This window comes from Phaenicophaeus curvirostris, chromosome 1 (assembly GCF_032191515.1).
Source record: "Phaenicophaeus curvirostris isolate KB17595 chromosome 1, BPBGC_Pcur_1.0, whole genome shotgun sequence".
Lineage (NCBI taxonomy): Eukaryota > Metazoa > Chordata > Aves > Cuculiformes > Cuculidae > Phaenicophaeus > Phaenicophaeus curvirostris.
This window is the reverse complement of record NC_091392.1, coordinates 47,305,858-47,329,516: the sequence shown is the minus strand read 5'-3', so window position 1 is coordinate 47,329,516 and position 23,659 is coordinate 47,305,858. Positions and strand designations below refer to the sequence as shown.

The 23,659-nt window shown below is 38.7% G+C and overlaps 1 protein-coding gene across 1 annotated transcript in view; it reads right to left on the bottom strand.

The window, feature by feature from the left end:
* Positions 1 to 23,659, bottom strand: part of MYRFL (myelin regulatory factor like) — a 45,666-nt gene that overhangs the window by 7,415 nt on the left and 14,592 nt on the right. Inside the window, exons 6-19 of the mRNA XM_069859953.1 lie at positions 22,193 to 22,340; positions 17,200 to 17,395; positions 15,985 to 16,061; positions 14,612 to 14,722; positions 13,944 to 14,034; positions 11,242 to 11,442; positions 10,731 to 10,839; positions 10,137 to 10,246; positions 6,600 to 6,763; positions 5,957 to 6,020; positions 5,023 to 5,108; positions 4,178 to 4,249; positions 4,012 to 4,055; positions 3,729 to 3,893 (exon numbers count right to left, since the gene is read on the bottom strand). Coding sequence (XP_069716054.1) covers positions 3,729 to 3,893; positions 4,012 to 4,055; positions 4,178 to 4,249; positions 5,023 to 5,108; positions 5,957 to 6,020; positions 6,600 to 6,763; positions 10,137 to 10,246; positions 10,731 to 10,839; positions 11,242 to 11,442; positions 13,944 to 14,034; positions 14,612 to 14,722; positions 15,985 to 16,061; positions 17,200 to 17,395; positions 22,193 to 22,340 — 1,638 coding nt within the window. The remainder of the gene's footprint in view (positions 1 to 3,728; positions 3,894 to 4,011; positions 4,056 to 4,177; positions 4,250 to 5,022; positions 5,109 to 5,956; positions 6,021 to 6,599; positions 6,764 to 10,136; positions 10,247 to 10,730; positions 10,840 to 11,241; positions 11,443 to 13,943; positions 14,035 to 14,611; positions 14,723 to 15,984; positions 16,062 to 17,199; positions 17,396 to 22,192; positions 22,341 to 23,659) is intronic.

Sequence of the window (23,659 nt, the reverse complement as noted above, 5' to 3'; positions counted from 1 at the left end):
GGGAAGGCAAAAGGCCCTTCAAGACCATGGGAAATGCTTTAAAGCTCTGTGCTCTGTGCTCTTACACTAATTGTCAGCCAAGAATCTGTCCAGAGACATGTTACCAATAAACTGGCACTGAGAAATGTTGATCTTGCCTAAACTAACATGCTTCATCAAATACCACGTAATCTGGGAGAAAGAATCACATATTTCTAGAATAACAAAACGCACTAGCTCCATGTTTTCCAAAGGAAACACTCTGATTTCAAAGTGATCGTCTAGAAGAGAAGCCACTGTTTCATTGTATAAAACTTTATGTTTCGAATGGAAGGATTAAAATGCATTATGTCACTGAGATTGAAACAAGACTGTCAGATTGACCTTCTTATTTTATTATTAATTCTAAAGTTTTGTTTTCATTTCAGCATTGGAAAACATGAAAACATAGTAACAGGTGTCTGAGAGCATGGAACAACATTAGTATCTGGCATATGAGAAGAAAAGTAATGCAATATCTTCTCTGGGATTTCCATAATTTTTGTGTCTTGTTATGAATATATGATACGGCTACCAGTTATTCCTTGAGTCTACTTCCTATTTTCTTGCTTATCATACAGACTTGCCAGTTCTGCCAACTTAAGTGGTAACCGTTGCATTTGGTAGCTACCTGTTGTCCCATTTCTTTACACTGTGATCTGCTGCCACATACCTAGAAAAATGGCTATGGAACATATGCAATCAGCTGTACACATACAAAAGCTCTTGAGGTAGATTTTTAAAAGATCTATTCATTCTCTCACTCTTCCTTTTCATTTACAAACTAGTTGTTACATCTTCCTTTCACTTTCTGTTGTTTTATTTTAATAGTCTAGATACATTAGCAATGCAAAAAGGCAGGGAACATTTAATGCATTTTCACTAACAGAGAACTATTCTATAGGAAGACCTATATACCCTGGTGAAGGTAAAAGATTGCTCCCTGAAAGAAAGACGTTCTCATTGTAGATAGAATCTTTGACAGATGACAATCTTTGACAGATGACAGAAGAAAGCATTAAGTGGGTATCAGAAATTTGTATAAAAACTATGATGAAGACAGGTTTACCTCACTAAGATTTCAGCTGTTTAAACTGAACCAGTATCCAGTATAGAAAATTATTTTTATTTGGGTTTTTACTCTTCATAAAACTACTATTTCATCTTCCTTACAGCTGATGCAATCCAAATGAAACAGAAAACAGGATCCTGAAGTTATTTTTATTTGGAGGTCAAGCTGCCAACTTAGAACACCAGGAACCACCAAAATCTGCTGTAGCAGTCTTCAATAAATTATGGTAAACTTCCACTCTGTCACATACGGTAACTCTGAAGGCTTTCCCAAAGACCAATGTAGGGTGTGAAGATCCAATTCAACACCAAATATAAAAGTACAAGCATGACCAGACCATAATGAGGACAACCATTATCTTCAGCTAAGATTCAGATAAACTCATCCAATACATTTAATATCCTTTTTTTCCCCTCAAGCACTTTCCAGTTTTAATTCTCATGAGTTGTAATATACTATAAGCTGTATGGAAAAAAAAACTGCTCATGATTTCTTGTGTCAGTGCCTTGTTATAAATCTGTTAGATGGTATCTGAAGATAGTAAATGAAAATGCATGAAGTTGACCAAAATCCAGCAGAAGCCCTCAACAAATTTTTATTGTGAAACACCGGGGAGAAAAAAAAGTACAGACATCCCCTCATTACCAGTGACATTTAACATAAAAGGGCGAGAACTAATGGCATGGAAGCAGAGAGTAGAAAAGGCCTAAATGCTGAAGGGTATTCACACTCCTCATTTCCACTGAAACCAATAAGAGTTCAAGAGTCTAAATCCTTCAGAGAAACCAGCTTTTGAAATAAATCAAGTATGAGGAAAAAGGACATATTCAGCTAAACTACATAGAGATGTGCTCAGGTTTTTTTTAATACACTTTCTCTTGCTTATGAATGCTTTTGATGGTCCTTCAACACTCCTAAAAGCCTTCCTCTCAACAAATCTGGGATGCAGGGGATTAGGATCTACGCTGGATGCACTTAATAGCAGCCCACTCCCACAGAATTCTGGTGGAACAGTAAAAGGTCTGTTAAATATGAAGTCCTAAATTAGCATTTAATTCAACTGTACAGTCAAATAGATTTATCTCTCCACAAATCAGGCTAATTAGCTGATTCCAGAATATCCACTGGTCATTTGATTATTTCCCATATTTAACTCTTAGCTTTTTGTTCTTTAAATATTTTCATTTTCCTTTGTTTTGGTCCCACCTACATTAAACAGCTTGTTGGTTTTCCCTCTGTTTGGATTTCATATTGACATTGTTACCTTCCATCAGGGTATACATTTAGCTTCATCACACTTGTGCAGATCTGAAAACTTTCAGTAGCTTGTGTGTACTGTGCTGATTTTTCACTCTTGGATCCACACTTAATGCTGTTTGGAGCATAAGACCTTGAGAAGGTAATGCTTTGTGTTTACTCTTATCTTTTCTTTCCACCTAATATCAAAAGCAGCCAGCTGGGGATAAAAGGTTTTCATATTTCATTTTCATCCATCTGCAGTTCCCTCATTTGTAAATTAGATTAATGTCTTTTTAATTAACCAACACCCCTTCAGGCTTCAGAGCAACACAAATCACTTAGGTACGACCGCTTGAAAGGGTTGTATTGAGCTGTGCCTGCCACAGGGCTTACTGCAGCGCTAATCACAAGAATCACAAGGACCGCTTACACTCAGTTTGTCTGCAGACAACAGCACATTTCAGTATAAAGAATGGCCAGTGGGTGAACCCCACTGTTCCTGCAGTGAGAATGTCACAGCATCTGGCAAAATCTGCCCTGGTAGACATTTGTACTCCAGAGGCTGAACTGCATTTGTACCTGGTTTCACCTTAGCTTGTCAGCTGTGTTTGGTTCAAGAGTTGTTCCCAAGCCCAGGAAAGGAAGAGTATGAATGCTGAGTTTAGTAATACAACACTTGTTTCTAGACATTGACAATGTTAAGGTCTGGATAAGAGGAATACATTCCAACAACTAGTGCATACATTTATGTATAAACTCTTATAATATTACAGAAGTTGTAAACAGTACACCTGCTCATATACTACATGTATAACACCTGTCAGACAACATCTGAACGATAACTCATTCCCATAAAAGTAACGTACGTTTCTTAGACCTCTGCCTTCAAATAATGTTTCTCTACTCAAAAATCCTGCCTGAATGAATAGCGTTTTAATTCCAAGTTTTATATTTTCTAGCAGCTGACTTTCTGTCTCTGTCCATGGAAAAGATATAGTGTCACAACACTGTGACTCCATTAAGTGCTTTCAGTTTTTTCACATCTGTTAATTCATCCTCCATATCCCCAGTCAACTCTTGGCCAACTGTACCCAAAGGTTAATTAAAGGGATTAGTGACCTTATGGTTCACCTGAACTCATTTGCCATGAATGGCCACGAAGAACAATGACACATGACAAGGCATCTTAGGACCCAGAACTCTTAAACGTAACCAGGCCAGATTTTTCACAAACAAATTGACTGTAGTGATGATTAGTTATACCAGGATTTTTAAATCCTCTGGACGAGACTCTTATTTTGGAAGCTAACTACCCTTAAACATTTTTGCCCCTTCCCCTACACTCTTCATATAGTCTTTAGTCAAATGGTAACCAATAGAAATTAACATTTCAACTTACGGTTTTCCTTAGCATTCATTTTCTCAAAACTCAGAAATCTGAGGTTTTGTTGATGAATTGGACAACAATAGACCTTGTCACAAGGCAAAATGTCACAGAAATTCACTTCAGGGATCTTGCTGATGGGTTGCGTGCTCTGAGAAATTGTACTTTCCCCCTGCAATGCTAAAGGAAAAAAGAAAAAGACATAATACTTGTTAGAGTCATGTGTGTATTGGCATTTTATCATAGCACAGAAATTGAAAGTTTGTTACATGTATGCAGACCAGCAGAGAGACAGTACCTGCTATAGTGGTAGATGGAGACAGTACAACAGAACTTGAGGTACTGTTGATGAAGAAAAAGAAAAAGAATTCATTAAGAAATAGACATCAGAGTTGTGGACCAACCCAGACTGATCCACAGTCTATTACTAATTCTAATTTGCTAAGGCCAAATTAACTACTTGCCTGTAAACCGGATGTTTTTCAAAATGACTGTCGTGCATACTAAGTAAATATATGGTCGATATTGTCAACGCGCTGTGGAAAGAGAATTATTTTTTAGGTTTACGTTCAATTAGTATGTAACATGGTATAAATAATACCTTGACAGCACCTTGTCCAAATATAGTAGTGTAAGAGTTAACTATTCGATCACCTTTCCTTCAGTGGGAAAAATTGACTGAATTTAATGGAGTTTAGATCACATATTTGCACACATCTAAATGTAACACAAAATATAGTCAGTTTACCATTGTAAATAGAATCACAATAAAAGTTTGAAGTAGTGAGTTCACAGAGAGATTGCAAGCCACACATTTTTGGACTGGAAACAGAAAACAGCAATCTCCAAAGTCCAGAGCATAGGTTCCTTTCCACAAATCCAAAGCTCTAAGTTAAACTTTCCGAGTGACAGGGCTGCCCACCACTTCGGGAACAAGTCTGGCTTCATTTCACACAATAAAATCACTCTGTAGATCAGAAATTGTACTTAGGCACAGAATGATTGCATAAAATATGCAGAGTCTCACAAGTCCAGCTTTGGATCTGTAACAAATCATTGAGATATATTCAAGGTGCACAATACATTGTGACATGGACAGAGATTACGTATGTGTGCACCACACGAGTAGCTCGCTTTTCTAAAACAATTTCAGCTTTACAATATTACCAAACACATTCACCGTTAATTTGAATACATCGTGTTCTTTGAGTAAGAAAGGAGAGAAGAAGCGAAAAATTGCAGTCTTGTTTCTGATGAGGTAAGTAGAAAGGGAAAGGGAGAAACAAGTCATCTTGTTGATAATTGTTACCATAGTGCCATAACAGCAACCAAAGCTATTATAGTCGCCCAGAAAATCTTCATGGAGCAAGGCTCTTTCCTCTTTGACAAACAAACCTAGGAAAAAAGCAATTTGGTTAATTTAAGAGGCACTTAACTAAGCTACTACTTGTAGATCAAGACATATTACACTAGTCTGACTTTAAGTTAACCTTGTTTCTTTCAGAGGAACCACACAAGTCATATAACAGTCAATGTCTAAAGAGAAAAATTTAAGGAAAAGCTCCATAAAACTGTGTTTGCACTGCCCAGTGTTGATAGTCCAGGGACACAAGCATTACAAAGGAAGAAAGTATGGTTAAAAATAAGAGCTCCTTCTCTTTTCTTCCTGCCATTTTTCATGCTTATGAAGTATTTCAAAATCAAATTACAAACTCAGGAAGCAGTGGCCAGAACTAAAAGATAAGCAGCTTTCAGTAAATGCTCAGACCATATTAAACTAGGGCTGCTATAAATACAGAAGAAAGATACCTTTCAAACAAGTAGCAACAACACCCTATACATGTCTTAACCATCTGAAAAACAGTATTATCCAGTACAAAACAGGAGGTGCTAACTGCAAACCACTGAGAACGACTCATCCAAAGAAGAAAGCTGAAGAAGAATCACTCCAAACCAAAACGAGCCCTCCTATGTAAGGCTGCGTGAACACACTTCTAGGCTCAATAATTCCTTCCTGTAGAGGTGTCTTCCTTCACTCAGCATGGATCTACTCTTACACACACAATATATAGGCAAGAAGTGGAAGCGTCTCGTATGTATTTTCTATGTCAGTACAGTTGCTTTTGAAGATTCTAGCATGACACTAAATAATTTTTTCTAAGGAATTTGATTCTGCATTTAGAAACATGAAAGCTTTCACTAATATTTCAGCACTTACTCTCTCATATGCATATTTTACTCACCTTGCTGGATTTTAGCAGGACTGATTTTTTCGATGGCAAAAGACTAGTAGCTCGACTATACCTACTGTAAGAGACAAGATCTCTTTAACATTCAAATGCTTCAGCAACTAATAAATGAAAAAGAGACATTTTCAATAGGGTGTTAATGTCACTTGCTTACACAATTTTAACATTTAAAAAGAGTAAGGCATTCATTTTCAAGAACAAAGGCCTCCAGTTAACTCATTCAGGTGAATGCCATTAAATGCTACATTAGATTTCAAAGAAAACTCGGGGAAATGGTTTAGAAATAGGAAATGCTCATCACTTCTACTGAAAGACTAATGAAGATTCTTTCTTGCAGAAGCAGCTCTGTAGATTTCTCTTTGCAGCAATTTCCAAGCTCCAGGACTGTAACTGGACATAATCTATCCTTGCTTTATGCAGCTGAAGCAATTTCAAAAATTACTGCAATTTAACAGCTGTTTCAAATATTAATTCTGTCAGTGAGTTAAAAAATACAAGGAATTTGCATTTTTTGCACAGCTTAAATGCTGAAAATGAGCTGAACTCTGCTGTCAAGCAAACTTGGTTTTCACTTCTACCACAGAGACCACTGTACCGATTTTTGTGACAAATATCAGAGAACATTCAAGACGGGTACCTGACTTTGCTCTCTTCACTGACTGTTGACTTTAAACTGCTCATTCGCTTCAGCCTGGCCAGTTTCCTATTCCACTGTTCCAATTCTTCTATTCTGACTTCAAGATTATTAGTTAGTTTACAAAGCTGCTTTACAGCACCAACATTTTCCATAAAGATCTGATCCTGAGAAGGAAAATGGAGACAAAAATAGGTACAGTATATTCATCAATCAGATGTTACAAGCAGTAATAAGTGCAGAATTCACCTATGTAAGAATACACTGAATATTTGAAATGCAAACACAAGTAATTTCACTGTAAATGGGATGCACTTATGACTATAAAACCCTTTGGCTAGATTGTAAAAATTACTTATGTTCAATTTGCAGTAAATTTAAAAATGAGGATTTACAGAAAAAGAATTTAAGGGCTTTTTAAGGCAAGAATTTAAACTATGTTTTACCTTTATATTGGGTTGAATTTTAAAGATTAACAATGTCACAACAGGTATCTACGATTTGATCTGTAGTGCTGCAGCTGAACATAGATTTCAGAATCCTTTAGTAAAATGTACTTCCAACCACCTACGTACAGGACTGACTAACCTGGTTTAGACAAGCCAGACTTGCTATTCATGTTGTACTCATGTACACAAGAATCGGTGACACATGGAAAGATCAAACCAGAGGTTAAGATACAAAAGCATGATATTTTGTTCTCTTCAACCACTCCAGCCTCTTGCAAGAGTCTATAGGTTCTGATACCGTGACCAGCTCTGCAACTAACAGTTCAGACACGCTCCATTTAATTCTTCTGAATATTTTACCCAGGAAAAGCCTTCTACCCCTTGCTGATCAAATAAGTATCAATCTGCTGCTGCAGGAGCCCTCAGTACAACCATGCAGATAATAAGTTATCCATTTCTGAGCCAAAAATGGTTACTGAGCCACTGCAGAAGCATGGTAACAGCATAGTTTCTTTGCTGTGTCTGAAAGAATGGTCCTTTTATATTAATATACAACCAGGCTGATGCCATTAAGCCTCAGATGAAACTGTTACTGCAATTAACGTTGCTAAGTGTCCCAGTCTAGTCAAGTCATGCAGAAGGAGGGCAAAAGTGGAGTTTTGCCTTTCACATTGTAAATACTGTGCACACCTGTCCTTTAAAGGTGACTGCGTTCCACAGAAACAAACAGTATTTTGTATAAACAGAGCCAGGGCACAGGTATCAGTGCTAAGTTGCTTCTACTGACAAAAGACCGACAGCCTGTTTAATTAAAGAACGACTTCAAAATAACCTCCTGTGTCTAGAACTGCGAAATCATTTATACGGTGACTTGTCCTCATGTCAATAATATGTAGCAGCTGCCCTTTCCATTCCCTTCAAATCATGCATGAATCTCTTCTAGGTGACTTCAACTAGCTGACAAAATGGCTCATCAGGCAAAGTGAAGGAATACTTTCTTTGGGGAAAAAAAAGTACTGATGAGTGTTTTACTGCCTCACTGATGACAAAGTACTGAGCACAGTGAGACTGAGAAGAGAAGAAAGATCCCTGTCCCAAAATAGCCAATTGCCACACAGCTGAGGCATTTCTCTAGCATGTAGCAGAGCCTGGTTCAAATACGCGATGCAATCAACTTATTTTACAGAGTGCAACAATGTCAAGCAGGTAACTGGCAAAGAGACACAACCAAATAAGCCAATGTCCCTCTTATCTGGAACTAAACTTGGAATGCAAAATAACAAAGTTCAAGGCCTCATTACCTGCCTAACCATAAGCAAGCATACAAAGCAATGTCCATTTACAACTCCAGGTGCTAAACTGTTCTGGATTTGGAAGCTCTAGATATTTACAGCAAATAGCCCACGTGGAACATTAGATGTCCCAAAGCTCTGAATTCAAAATACATCTTAAACTGTTAGACATAGATGCCGCCTCCCCTGTCTCCTCAAAGGTCACAGAACTGCCACATGTGTCAGCAGAAAGAGGAGAAAGCACAAGCAGCACTGCAGTAATTTACCTAACCAAATTAAAACAACGTCCAATTGTGAAGTGACTTCAGACACAGACAAGCAGTCAGGAAAAAGCTAAGCAGTAAGTAAGTCAGTGTTGTAATAACTCGTTCCTGCTTGGGCCACATCCATGTGACCCTGCATGCTACAGTCGGCTTTCTGCGTTTGCTAGATCTCATCCCTGGAGCACATCCTGGCAAGTGCTGTCCAGAGACCCAAGCTACAGAGGAGAAAGGAAAAATGATGGGGTCAAACAGCATATTTCCATTAGATACATTTTTGTAGCATTTTGTCTATTAAATCAAAACCACTATCATCCATAAAATCCCCCCCACTTTGAACCCCACAGGGGTTCAAAAATGCAAGTGATGCTGCGGCTGCCACACAATTTAACAGGAAGGGCTAAAGGGCAAAATAAACCTGATGTCACTGTCTAATACCACAGCTAGAATCAGCTATAGGCTGGAACTCTGACCAGATACAGCAAATTTTCTTAAAGTCTCCTTTTTAACAGTATCTCTAGGAAGTGCTCTTTCTACAGCTGGTGTCTAATTTGTGATCCCTTTAGAAAGGAAACAGCCTAGCAGATTTAACCTATGAATTCAACTTATTTGTAGCCTATCAAAAGACGACAAGTGACACGTAATATTTTTTATAGATATTTTCTCCAAGTTTGGTGGTGTAAACTTGTGTTTTCAGTAGAATAATGGAAGAATTTAGGATCATGTTCAAGACATCCTCCGAGGTTACCAATCATAAAACCTCCCTCTTCCCATTATCAGCTGTAAGAGGGTAAAAAGCTGTGAAACAGTCCTTGACTAACAGGGAACCAGCACACAGCAAAGGGGCTGCCCTGAGCAATGTTCTGGCCAAGTGCTGTCTGCAGTCATGTGTGGCTGGTCACTGTGACTGACAGTCCCTTGCAGTCCTATTTGCAAAGGAAAAGCAGGGTAAGAGGGCACAGGACAACAGGCTAAGGCATTGTTTCCAACCTGTGAGCACAGTTATCACTTTGTGTGCTGTAAACTTTTTATAGTATATGATTTTGACGCTACAATAAGGATTTCAGCTGGCCAAAAAAAGCCTTCTCAGCCAGCTAGCATTTGTATTTGATACAAAGTGATTGCAACAGGATTAAAGACAGGAAGTCTCTATTTAACAAATAGAATGACTTCATTTCTTAATTCATTTCTGGAACAGTTAGTTAACACATAAACACAAAAGCATATTTTGGAGTCCCACTTGTTGGAACGATGCTATGAAATCATTATCCATCTTTATTCAGCAAAAATATTTTTTTTCCTTTTCTCTTTTAATGGATATTTATTTACTATTATTATGAGATTTTAATGTAAATCGTTAAAAGATTCTGCCAGTCACTAACACTTGGTAGTTCAGTGTTTCTCAATAATTTGCTACATAATTTTGTAAACATATGTACAAGCCTAGAGCTCTGTATAAAACAGAGAGTATGTTCATAGCTCCATATGTATCAAAGGAACAGACTAGGTACACATTTCCTCTTTCTCTCAAGACCATACCTTGTCAACCATGAGGAAATTTTCTATTTTCTCTCCATCATTACAAGCAACATCTCCGACATCTCTAACAGCTTGAGGTAAAAGCTCCTTCACTTCCTGGGCTATTATTCCTGTTTAAGAGAAACTGAAGTTAGGAAACAAATGGCATACCACTGATCATGGTTGTGTGCTTTGAGTTGTCCATCCTAAAAGCTCTATGTAGAGCCAAACGTGATCTAGAATCTCCCTGTGGTAGGAAAATCCAAGACTGAACTTTTTTTTCCATTTCACAGAAAACAGACAGAAATATTTAGAATTGATATTTCTCTGCAATAAGACCAAAATTGTCTGTGATCACATACTTCATTCTCATTAAACCTCTGCAAAAATAACCTCCTGTCTGTAAAAATTGAAACTGAAGTTGGAAAATTACCAGGAATACTAAATTTTGGCATTTTTATATTACAACAGAAACACAGCAAAGTGTGTGATCACAGTATTCTAAGAAATGAGCATGAAAGAGCAGGGTGCTAAAAGGCACTATGGCACAATGAACAACGGTGGGTGAAAAAAAAAAGCAATGAATGAAAACTGGGAACACAGCTGACTGAATACCTGTTTCATGGGTATTTTTTATTCCCATAACAGATGCAAATTCAGGCTTGTAGTCATACTCCACCAGCCTCATTTCTTTTATTCTTCTCAACTGCTCATTCGTATCAACCTAGTTAGACAAATACAAAATTCATATGGTGAAACATTAAGAATGGTCATGGCATCTAGGACATCACTGATACAACAAGCTTGATACAGCCACTTGACCAATATTTACATCAACAAATACGGACAATCACCCCGTTACCCATTAGCAGAGCAGTATTTGTATTGGTGTTGCCAGCTACCCTTCACCCTGACAACTCCTTTTTACAGGAATATCCCCAGCTTCTATGGTCAGTCTCTTTCAAAGTCTATGAGCACTGGCTTCATGCAGCACAGTGGAACACCCAGTTTCTTTAGGCCAGCGTTTCAGCACACCCACGATAAAGAAGCTGCTTAACATGTCAGAACAATGATCCACACATGCTCTGGTGCAACATAAATGCCCTAGATACTCCACAGACCTCACCTCCCAGATATTCTGTTTTGCTCGGCTGTCAGAGGGGTGCATGACTCTGCCCATAACTTTTGCATTTCCACAGACAACCAGTGCCTCGTCTGGTGCGTCTGTGTTAATTCCTACTCGACCATGATAGACTGTCGTCTCTGGAATGTGTCCTCGCTGCCACAGTACATCACTGTCACTCTCAAACTGCCCTGGGTTAGATGCCTGGAAGAAAAAATTATGTTTAAAGACAGAGCACAGCATAGATTTACTATTGCTTATTCCAGTAGGATTTCGGGGAAAAATGAAATTCCTGATATTTAATATTTAAATTGCATTCAAGAGCATTTCTAACACACTAACAACAGAAAACAAAACAAAACAACAGAGTGGAATCACTTCTAAGGAAGTGTTTCTGCTCATACAACATTGGCTTCATTGCTTTTCCCTCTAAAATTCTATTTTATTATTACTTTAAGCTAAATTACTGATGTCTATAGCTTTCCAAATTTTACATTTGACATTACACCACATAACCATCTATTTACCAGCACAGAAAAGAAGAAACAAAAAATCAACAAAGCCAAGATTAAATACATGCTAAAAAAAAGTAGGTTTGGAACTGCATTTGGCCATACCAGGTTTTTTCTGTCTTTACGTGCTGTTTCATAAACATTTCCAGCATGTATTGAAAACCTGTGCTGAACAGATCAGAGGTGATCTGGGCTTGCATTCACAGGTCCTGTTCTCCTAAAGCAGATGCTCCAAACCATGAATAGTATGTATTGCAGGTTTCTAGCAATGATTATTTTTTAAAAAGTAAGCTTAAGAAACAAGCACAACTGCATTATCTAAATAGTAAGTCACAAATTTAATTGTAAAGCCTTTGCGGAAAAGACTCATTGTGTTCTGTTTACACAGTACCTAGTACAGTGGCTCCTTGCTCCACAACCAAAATATTAAACGAGGAGCAGGAGGTGAGGCAAGAAGGGGTAGTGAGACTGCCTCCCTCTTTCACAGAGGCTGGGGAGCCATGACTGTGGAGACGGTTAGGTTTACTCTTCTGGCCCATTCTATTCCCTGCAATCATTTTGCAGCAAGGTGAGACAGGCAATCACCTCAGCACAACTGAAGGAACAGAGATGTGTGACACAGGGGAAGGAAAGGTATCCAAATTATGCTCCAGGGCCATAGCTTGATCTACATTTCTTCTGCCAGCAGAACTAGTGTAGGCAGCCCACACCACTCCATCACCCATCCCTGCCTGCTGGCCCTCAGTTCTTGCTGGTCACTGGCACAGAAGATATGGAAGAACCAGCCTGGCTTAAAATTAACTCAGCACAACAATTAGATTTCTTTTTAACACAGATCTGTCCCCATTCCTGTTCATTGCAGGGCAAAACCAGTTGCACCAGCATGGATGAGGAAGGGTGTGTGAATAAGAGCCATAAGCCTGATAGGAGCAGAAATGAGTCAAGCAGTGTTCATTCAGTGCTGCACCAAAATGAAATGCTCAACAAACCATGGCCCGGGAAATACTTGTCTCTTCGTGGGCACTTCCACAACAAAACACACACATAAAAGTTAAGTCACTACAACAAAAGTCATTTGACATTCTGAGAAGCTTAAGACTTACTAATATGCCTCAAAAAAAGGGGGGACAAAGAGATTTCTTTCATTTATTTGTAGTTTTGGACTGGTTGAAAACACTGCTTGAAGTAACAGGCAGCAACAAATTCACTTTCTAATAGTAATTTCAGCAAGGCACAGCTACCAAATTAATTTTGTGTTTACTCAACAACTGATATACTGAAGTACAAATTACATTCAAAAACTGTTTGCTAGCTCCTGAAGACCTAAGAAGTCTATAAATAGCAGTTCCTGAAGAGGTGACCATCTGGAAAAACAAATATTTACTACTATCTGGTTAACCAAATGTTATTTTCACTGACAAATCACAAAATAAACGTATTCATAAATGCTCTAAAATCCCCTGTAATGTTTAAAATTATTTCATATTAGAAATTTTACATTGAAGAAACAGTGTCTTTCAAAGAACACCAAAAAAAGCAACCGAGTATGTATAAATAGAAAAGGTATTTTGTTTCAATAACTAATTTTGTTTGTTTCTTTAAAAACATTGAATTCAGTCTTTAAAATTTTTGTCTCAACAAGAGTTTGATCATGATAAAAAGTGTGCAGTTATTGCAAGAAGCCAGGTTCTCACAAGGCTTTGCCATCTACAATGCATGATACTGAGCATTCACCACTGTTTGTCACAATTAGAGCATGATCTGATGTGCCTGATAACCACTCCTCAGCTGGTAGTTCTGTTATGTTAGGATTGGGTGTATAAAAGGCCAGAACATGAGTTGCTTTCTCCCGCAGTGCATTTGCACAGCTTTACCACTTTAAGGTAACTAGCAGCTGGCTCATTGCGCCTTGCTACTCAAGCCCTGTCAGACGTGTGGGAAATGACATTTTTTTCATTCCAGTTTTCCTGTTGACATTTTTACCACTTCAAATCGCAGCCTCTTGATCCCTCTGCTTTTCCGCCCTCTTTTTTCTTCATCTGGAATAGTAGCCAGGTTTGCAAAATCTCATTCCCCGGATTCCTATTAAAAAACTGTCTCACACACATTGAAGGATCTCTCTTCATTGAAATTTCAAAGTAATGAAAAACAGTAAATGTATTTCACATGAAAACAATACAAATTTCTACCTACCCTCACAATGATCTTTTCAGACACACTTGCAGACAGGAGGTAGAATTGGTCCTGAGAGACAGCATATAGTCCAACTACCAGCATGAAGTATCTAATAGGAAGTTGATTTAATCAAGACAATAATTGAAATAATGTCTTTTCACAGAAAAAAAAATGTTTTAAATACAATGGTATCACTGATGCATAGAAAGACAGCCAGCACATTTTTAGAATGTAATTGTTGCAATATGAAAGAAAAAATATTTCCTTCACTTTCAAATTATATGCTCTTTCAATCCCCACAATCACTGAGAATGAAAAAAGGTAACATGAATTTTGACAAATTTAAGTAATCAAGAGGCAGAGGTGAAGACCCTTCCTTCCCCAGCAGAAAATTATCATTATTTGTTTTTTTTGTCTACTTGTTCTCATCAGCCAACATTCTGGCTGTGTTTTCCTGAAACAATCTCTAAGCATGAGGATGAGACATTTTCTTTTACCTTCATATCATTTTGTGACTCTAGAAGAAAGGCATTTAAGCAGATACCAAGTTATTACAGAATCTGAAGATTAAAAAAAAAATCACAGGATTTAGCAACACTGAGATTTTTCACGAACATCAGCTCCACTCTAACGTAGGACTTTTCTTTTCCATTTCACACACAGAGGCCAACCAGCTATAGCAATACCTCTGGTCAGGATTAGGTTTTCCCTTTTTTCTCATATTATTTGCTGTTGTTTCACTGAAATGCAACCTCCCCAGTGTTACTTTAGTTATCTGGTCCCCTGGCAGATCAACTCTAAAAGAGAAAAGGAAACAAGATCAGAGAAATAAACATTTGGAGATCTACCTGGCTCAAGCCAAATTTCCTCAAACTCATTAAAACAGTTTGGATAAAAAAATGCAAATGGAAAAAAACAGAGGAACCTCAATAAAATTCAGTGACCATGCTTTATAAAAATGTATTAAAAACACAGTGACTATGTCATGGAGATAAACAAACCAACAGGACCTTTCTTAGTAAAAGAAGTCTTGCGTTTCTTGCTTTGGTTGTACACAGTGTTGAACATACTAAAACTGTATGTGTTCCGTATGACGGGTATTCGTTGCTTGCCAAGGGTAACAGTGCTTATTATTTGAGCTAATTTCCACATAAAATAAATATACGTTACTCCTTGTCCTTTTTTTCACCTACACCTGATTTGAATGCCTGGAAGTATAAAATATACGCCTGTCTCAAATACCTAGTGGCACTGCTCCTGCAAGTGATAGTTGATATGAATAAAGAGTTTGCATTGAGAAAACAGTTCACCAACTGCATTCTCATCTGGTATAAATGAAAATTACACTATCTTAACCCATGAAACAACTCACGGCCATAGTCTGTTCTTCAGTATGCAAGAGGAAGAAAAATGCCATGATAGAGATAATTAAGTGAAAATTGAGCTTTTTCTTCCCATGCTCAAAGTTAATTTTTGCAGATTATACATTGCAGCCTTTATCCCAGCACTATCCTGTCAAACTTGACATCATCTTATCGTTTTCTTTTAAATCTTATTTAATTATTCATGGAGAACAGATCAGCTCCAACAGTAGACATGTCAGAAGAACAAACATTGATTCTGCCAGTGAGTTAAGATGCAGAAGAACAACAGAGAGTTCCGAGAAGAAGCCACACAGGTTTCTAGCAGGGGCGCTCTGCCTTAATGGCACCACAAATACATCTTATGCTCATGCAGAACTGGAACATTACTGACCTTTCTTAAGAAGGGAAATCATCTGCCATACAGCTCTAAACAGCATACAACAGTGTTGCTAGCTGAATATAAATATTTTGGACAGGCATACTTGACACATTTGTGAGGCTGCTGAAATTTTCCTTAATGAAGGGAAGCCAGCTGTATAGTACTGCTCTGATTCTATGTGCTCACCCAGAATGGAATTTGGATAAAGATCAGAAGACAGGCTTAGAACTACTACAAGTTTCCAAAAAAACCTACTTCGCATTTCAGACCAATCGAGTATTGAAATAAAAACGAATAAATTTCTTAAAATTCTTACCTAAGAGGATGGAAAGTTTTTTTGCTTCGATCTGACTGAGACTGTTCAATAGCAATTGTTTGATTTGGACTTTCCACCTATAAAGAAAAAAGTATTTTTGAAACTGGCAAGAATATTAAATTTGCAGTAGAAATTAATAGACAAATTGGTCTGACACGGTGAGAGCTCTCTCATTTCTCATGGAACTGCATAAAAGTAACACAGGAATTGTACACTGATCAGGTGACACCTGACAATGTTGAGTTCCAGCTAATCTGAAGCCCCAAATCATTCTGTGGATCTAACATAAAAGGAAGAGGGGTGAGGGGAAAGGAAAAGTAATGAATTAACTTGCAAAAGAAAAACTGCTTTCTGAATCTAGACTTGAATCTAGGCTGTTATTAGTTCATTCTATCCAGAAGCATAAATATAGATATTTAACATGAGAACTGAACTTATTGAACTTATGCAAGGTTGTTCTATAAGTTATTTTAATGTAAATGTCTGTACCTTTCTGGAATGGTACCAAGCAGTACTTTGCTTCAGATGGGAACAGATGACAGTAATATTCACTAATTTCTTATGCCTTACTGTTTTATAATGCATTAAGCAAAACTAACTGTAACAGCTACATGGATTTTTTAAATCAATGAGTTCTGGTAGCAAGTAAAAAAACTGTTAAAATCTTTTAGAAAGATGAACATTTTTTTACTACTTCTCTCTATGCAAGCTTGTGGATCCATAATAGGTGGGAAGAATTTGATTCTTAAAATGAAAATGGAAAGCCTGGCAAAAAGAAATAGGGAAATTCTGTGAATTGTTCAGGAAAACCAAATTTTATTCTTTTTCTTTGCCTTGTGAACTGTTTTTTTCAACACATCTTTTTGACCTATGGGTAGACTGGCCACCTACACACCATCTGACACCCCTGCACTGCCCACAGAGGGAATAAAATTTCAACCAAAGTGAGGGAAGTCAGTGAAACCATGGCAAACAGGCAAACGTGGTGCCTTTCGGCATACAACACCACAAGCATCCATGAAATATTCCTTTTTTTGTAAGAGTCCCACACAGAAGCCACTGGTAACTTAACAGCTGCCTTTTGTCAGTTCTTGGTCAAAAATGACTAAGAAAAGGATTCGTTCTTTACCTTATTATATGGATAATCACGTACTAACTTATTAAAAGTACATACTAACTTATTAGAAGTAATAAGCACAGAGGAGAAATACTTGCCTTTATTCCAAAAGCTTTCAAGTAATACTTTTCTATTGGTTTCCCCCCCAGCTGAGTTTTGACATATTTTGGATGTCCAGCGATTCTAATATGGACTGTGATTTGGAAATGATTCTTCTTCTGACACACAAAGGCATCATCAGTTGTTGAAAAATTAAATCCTTTATCTGTGACAATATGATATCCTATAGGAGGTCTATAAGAACAAGAGTAAAGAACAAAAATTTGAGTACGAGCATATTTGAGTGGCAGCTTGAGTTCCTATTTTTTTTATGTGGTCTGAAAATCCACCTGATTTTTACTGACAAAATGGGAGCTGAAGCATAGCTTTATAATCACCAGTTCTACAAGTACTTTATTCTTCACCCCTTAGAGGTGTAAAAATGAAAATGCACATAAAATGTACTCTGACAAATGAAAGGTTTGGAAACCAGATGTGGAGAAGTTTACACAATCCTCACTTACAAATTTGGCGTAAAGGAACTCTCTGCACCTAAAAGCACAATCAAATCTTTTAGTGTATTCAAGCATTCCTTGCTATGAACAACAGAGTTGAAGGAAAGCTGCAAACAGCAATGTGCTAACAAGCCAGCAAGGATCTATTAATATTGTTCCTGAATTCCCACACCTAGTGCTTCTGCAGAAGCTGCTGGAATTTGAACACGACTTTACACAAGCTAAGAAAAGCTATCAATACTGACCTTCTGGCCAGATGACTATAAAACTCTCCTTTACGATGTTGTCCATCCTACCTCAACTAAGGTAACCCTATTCTACTTATTCAGTGGGCTAGTCCATCACCCAAAGAGAAAGAATATTCTGTCTTTATGATTCACAGCAAACAAGGAAAGGTATCAAACGATCTTTCTAAAAGGACCAGTGAATTCATCATCCCAACAATTTTTCCAGTCCTCTGATTTAAGTGACGGATAATGCCAAAATAATAGGACCATGTGGCAAGGTTCTCTTATATGGGCATTGGCTTTTCTTGCTAATGGAAGTATGATAATAACAATCTCATCTGGTGCTCCTGAGAACCTCTCATTAATCCAGTCACTAAAGAAAGCTTTTCCAGAACCCATCCATTTGTTTGCACATTATTAGTTGGAAATATCAAAATGTACAGTCTTCATAAGAAACATACAGACTTTATTATCTTTCTATAAATTATGAACAAAAGGCCACTTTCAAATAGTTATCAGTTTTCTGGGATGGGGAATAAAGAATAAAATACTTTGCAACTACTTCAAAACTAAATAATATGTTAATTCATATTTTAAATTACGATTGTCTACTTTTTTCCTCAAATCATCATTATTTAAGAAGCAAAACTTCTTCAGTTTCTTCATACAACTAATAATTGTATTTACTTAAGAAATGTGTTTATTTCATAGGAAGGAAAGGAGTCTTTCAGATCTGGATGTGAAGCAAGTTCAGTAGCTGATACTATTAAAGCAATTTCAGCGTACTTGCTTACAGATAAGCAGATTGAGAAGCAAAGGTACAAATTTCCATTTCTCCAAGTTGAATTCTTTGAAAGAATTACTCCTAGAGATGAACTTCATGTTTGTAATTTTCTGAGAATGCCATTTACATTAAATAAAAGCAAATACATATTTTGATCTGATCACACAAAAAATGGTCAGATTTACCAAACAGTACAATAAAACTTGGTAGAACTTTTTGGAAGCAAGGGATATCCCAGTGACACAAGCATTCCTACTAGAAATAGTCTTTGAATTCCTTTTTCTATTCAGAATTCGAGTCTTCGGACAATATTTTTGTAACACAGTCACACCAATCACAATATTAATGGGGCAAGTGGCTAATAAAGTGCAAAGTAGACAAAATGCAGGGTATATCTAATGGTAAAGCAACCTTTTCTAATGAATCTACCTCAGCTAACAGAATTCTGTTGTGAAAATGAAATAATCAAAAAGTTAAAATACTGGATGAATGAAATGGAACACAATAATTAACCTGAGAAATGCCCTTGGGCACAGCAGCGGGCACAGCACTTTTGAGGTACCGGACCAATCCATCTGCTCTGAGCAGTGATAAGCATATGACTCTTCGGAGGAGAATACAGGATCACAGCTCAGAAAATCTGTGCACTGTGCTGTAACTACAGTGCACCTTGGAACAAAGGTACTGCCATTGACCTCACTTAAAAGTAACACTGACTTCCTCTGCAAATAACATCTACTCCCATTCCACAGTAATGATAACAGTACATGTATTTGGATGCTTTAACGCTCAGCATTGTCTTTGTTGACATAAACCACCAAGAAATCTGCATCTGGAATTTAAATTCTAAGTGTATGGAAACCAACAAGTAATCAGGTAGCAGCAAGAGAGCAATCTCCCACCATCAGCTTACAGCTGTCATGTAGTCGTTGACTGAAAATGTAACAGGATTTGGGAGCCACGTGCATTTAGAGTGATAATTCACATCACAAACACAGCCAGAAGTTTCTTGGCCCGTCTGACTCCCAAGGAGTAGAATGGTGTGGACAGTGAGCTGCTTTGCTCTCTTGTCTTGTCAGTACTTTAAGAGAAGAGTCGTGCAGGATACAGTAAAACGTGCACTGCCCCTATCATGCAGTGGACATCCGCAACGATACTGATACATTCCAAACTCCCATGATTCCTTTTAGCAGGTTGAGCTAGAGGAATATTAACCTTTACTGTGCTAAGTCGTGCAGAGTCACTGACAAATTGTTTGCACCAGTCCTGGTGAACTGACCAGACACTCTTGAAAGCTTTTTGTTAAAAGGGATCATTCATTAAATGCTAGAATGGAGAAAACTGGGGATGTAAAGTGAATTTGGGTCACCTTCCCCAGATCAACTGGCTAAAAATTAAGATTTACAGTTCTGATTTGTACAGGAAAACTCTAAACCTTTGACCCATAGTTGCACATCATATGTATAAGTCTATAGTTACTAATGCTTAGATTATATCACAGAATCACAGAATAACCAGGTTGGAAGAGACCCACCGGATCACCGAGTCCAACCGTTCCTACCAAACACTAAACCATATCCCTCAGCACCTCGTCCACCCGTGCCCCAAACACCTCCAGGGAAGGTGACTCAACCACCTCCCTGGGCAGCCTGTTCCAGTGCCCAATGACCCTTTCTGTAAAGAATTTTTTCCTAACGTCTAGCCCAAACCTCCCCTGTCGGAGCCTGAGGCCATTCCCTCTTGTCCTGTCCCCTGTCACTTGGGAGAAGAGGCCAGCACCCTCCTCTCTACAACGTCCTTTCAGGTAGTTGTAGAGAGCAATGAGGTCACCCCTCAGCCTCCTCTTCTCCAGGCTAAACAACCCCAGCTCTCTCAGCCGCTCCCCATAAGGCCTGTTCTCCAGCCCTTTCACCAGCTTTGTTGCTCTCCTCTGTACTCTCTCCAGAGCCTCAACATCCTTCTTGTGGTGAGGGGCCCAGAACTGAACACAGTATTCGAGGAGCGGTCTCACCAGTGCCGAGTACAGAGGGAGGACAACCTCCCTGGACCTGCTGGTCACGCCGTTTCTGATACAAGCCAAGATGCCATTGGCCTTCTTGGCCACCTGGGCACACTGCTGGCTCATATTCAGTCGGCTGTCAACCAACACCCCCAGGTCCCTCTCCTCCAGGCAGCTTTCCAGACAGACTTCTCCCAGTCTGTAGCACTGCATAGGGTTGTTGTGCCCCAAGTGCAGGACCCGGCACTTGGCCCTGCCAAACCTCATGCCATTGGACTCCGCCCAGCGGTCCAGCCTGTTCAGATCCCCCTGCAGAGCCTCCCGACCCTCCAGCAGATCGACACTTCCACCCAGCTTAGTGTCATCCGCAAACTTGCTAAGGGTGCATTCGATGCCTTCATCCAGGTCATTGATGAAGACATTGAACAGGGCTGGACCCAGCACTGAGCCCTGGGGAACCCCACCTGCCACTGGCCTCCAGCTGGATTCCACACCATTTACCACCACTCTCTGGGCCCGGCCATCCAACCAGTTTTCCACCCAGGAGAGTGTGCGCCTGTCCAGCCCAGAGGCTGACAGTTTCTCAAGCAGAACGCTGTGAGAAACTGTGTCAAAGGCTTTGCTGAAGTCCAGGAAGACCACATCCACAGCCCCTCCCTCATCCAGTAGCCGGGTCACTTTGTCATAGAAGGCGACCAGGTTAGTCTGGCAAGACCTGCCTTTTGTGAACCCATGCTGACTGGGCCTGATCACCCGGTTCTCTTGCATGTGCTTCATGATAGCACTCAAGATCACCTGTTCCATGACTTTCCCTGGCACTGAGGTCAGACTGACAGGCCTGCAGTTTCCTGGGTCCTCCCTGCGGCCCTTTTTGTAGATGGGCACAACATCAGCCAGCCTCCAGTCCAGTGGGACCTCCCCAGTCTTCCAGGACTGTTGGAAGATGATGGAAAGGGGTTTGGCCAGCACATCCGCCAGCTCCTTCAGTACCCTAGGGTGAATCCCGTCCGGCCCCATAGACTTGCGACTGTCCAGTCGGGCCAGCAAGGCTCTGACCACCTCCTCTTGGATCATGGGAGCCTCATTTTGCTCCTCTAGCTCCTGGGTTTGAATATGAGCCCAGAAGTCACATATCTTCTATTTCCATTTTGCTTTAATGTTTTAGGCCTTTAAAGGGAAAAGTACCATATGATCAGTAATTACTTACCCCAATGTGCTTGACAAAAATAAACAAAACCTAACAGGTACTTTAAGATAAAGACATTTCTCTTCCCTAAATCCCTGAAGGGAATCCAGAAAAACCAGCATGAATTTCAACTAGTGTTTAAAGATCTGCTTATCTGATATATCTGCTGATTCATATTTTATTACACTTGCTATACCCCCCTCTCCAGTCTTATTTTCAGTAGGAACAGGGAATGCCAAACTTATAATTTATTCCTACAAAAGAATATTAACAGGAAAAAAAATAACAAAAAAAAAATCAAACCCCAAAACCTGTTTCCAAGAGAAAATATCAGTGCTTACAGTTTTTCATAACTAGAGTTAAATAAGCTGTTCCACTGAGAAGCTTGATAAGGTTGCCATGTTAGAGCTTGACAGCATTTTTCCAAAGTTGCATTCTGTCCATCACTGTCATATTCTTGCACTTCAGCAGCACACTCTGTAACAGTTGCTGTAGAGAGATAGTGACAATTCAGTTATTACTTCTGCAACTAGCCCAAAATCCTGCATAAACATTTTTATAAATACACACATATACATACACAGAAAGATAAATATATTGCATATGTATTTAAACCTCACTGTTATTCCAAGAGATTGTGTTATATTCCCTTGCCCTAGAAAATAATTTTTTCAGCTTTCCTGATCTGCAAAATATTGCACAAGCAGCACTTCCTTTTTTAATTCTCTCCAAAAAGATGGATTGTTTCATTGGGAGGGAGGTGGAAGGGGGGCAGATAATCATTTTACTGTAAAGCTTCAACATTGCAAGAAGCAATTAGTCAAAATAATTATGGGGTTTTTTTATTCTCTCTCCTACATGTTTAAACTGAATATACTCGAACTCACTGCAACAGGTACTTCATCCCAGAGCAGGAGGCACAGTTTTCCATGGGCATCCACCATTACATCTGGTTGACTAGTTAATATTTCCTGACTACGTTTTACAGCGTTCAGAGATAGACAGGATCAGCTGCATTTCTCTGAGATATTATACATTTTATGAAGACCAAGCAGAATATGATAAGAGAGACACATAAATGGAGTACAGTAAGGACAGTAGAAAATACGTCATTAAGCATATAAGCTAAGATCCATCCACAGCCGGTGGCAGCACAGTAAGGCAGAGCCTACGGAATCATTTCACGCCCAAGCTTCATTTGCAGTTTCCTGCTTCTGACATACAGCAGAGTGAAAATATTTTTAAAAACCCACAGTAAAGAAATTCACACCTCATTTCTAAAAGATCCCCATGACATTTTTCCCAATGGCTGTGTTCTTTTTCCAATAGCATCTGTCCGTGACATTTTATTAACAATGACTCCCAAGGAAAGCACATTTCAAAGCTATGTCTTTAAGTATTAAAAACAGGAATAGCAATTTTAGATACAGGAGCTCATCTTCTCTTTCCAGTAGTGGCAGACTTAGAGGATTCATCACAATTGAACAACACTGATCAAATAAAGCTACCAAAGGAAAAGTAACAGTTGCTACTCATTAAAAGTGTTCTAAAAGTTTGATTGAATTCTAAAAAACAATTTACTCTGAAGAAATAACAAGTAACTCAGGTTTTCCATGAACAGACAAGGATGAAATTCCTCAGATAAACTGTTCATTACAAATCATTCATTTACAGAGAGCCTCACACTTCACAGAAGCTGATCCATTCTGTATATGCCTGATAAGCTTTTTTTATATAATTGGTATAAGCTTAGCATTTTTATCTTGATAGAACAATGAACCAAATTGATTTGGGGAAGGGGTGGGGAA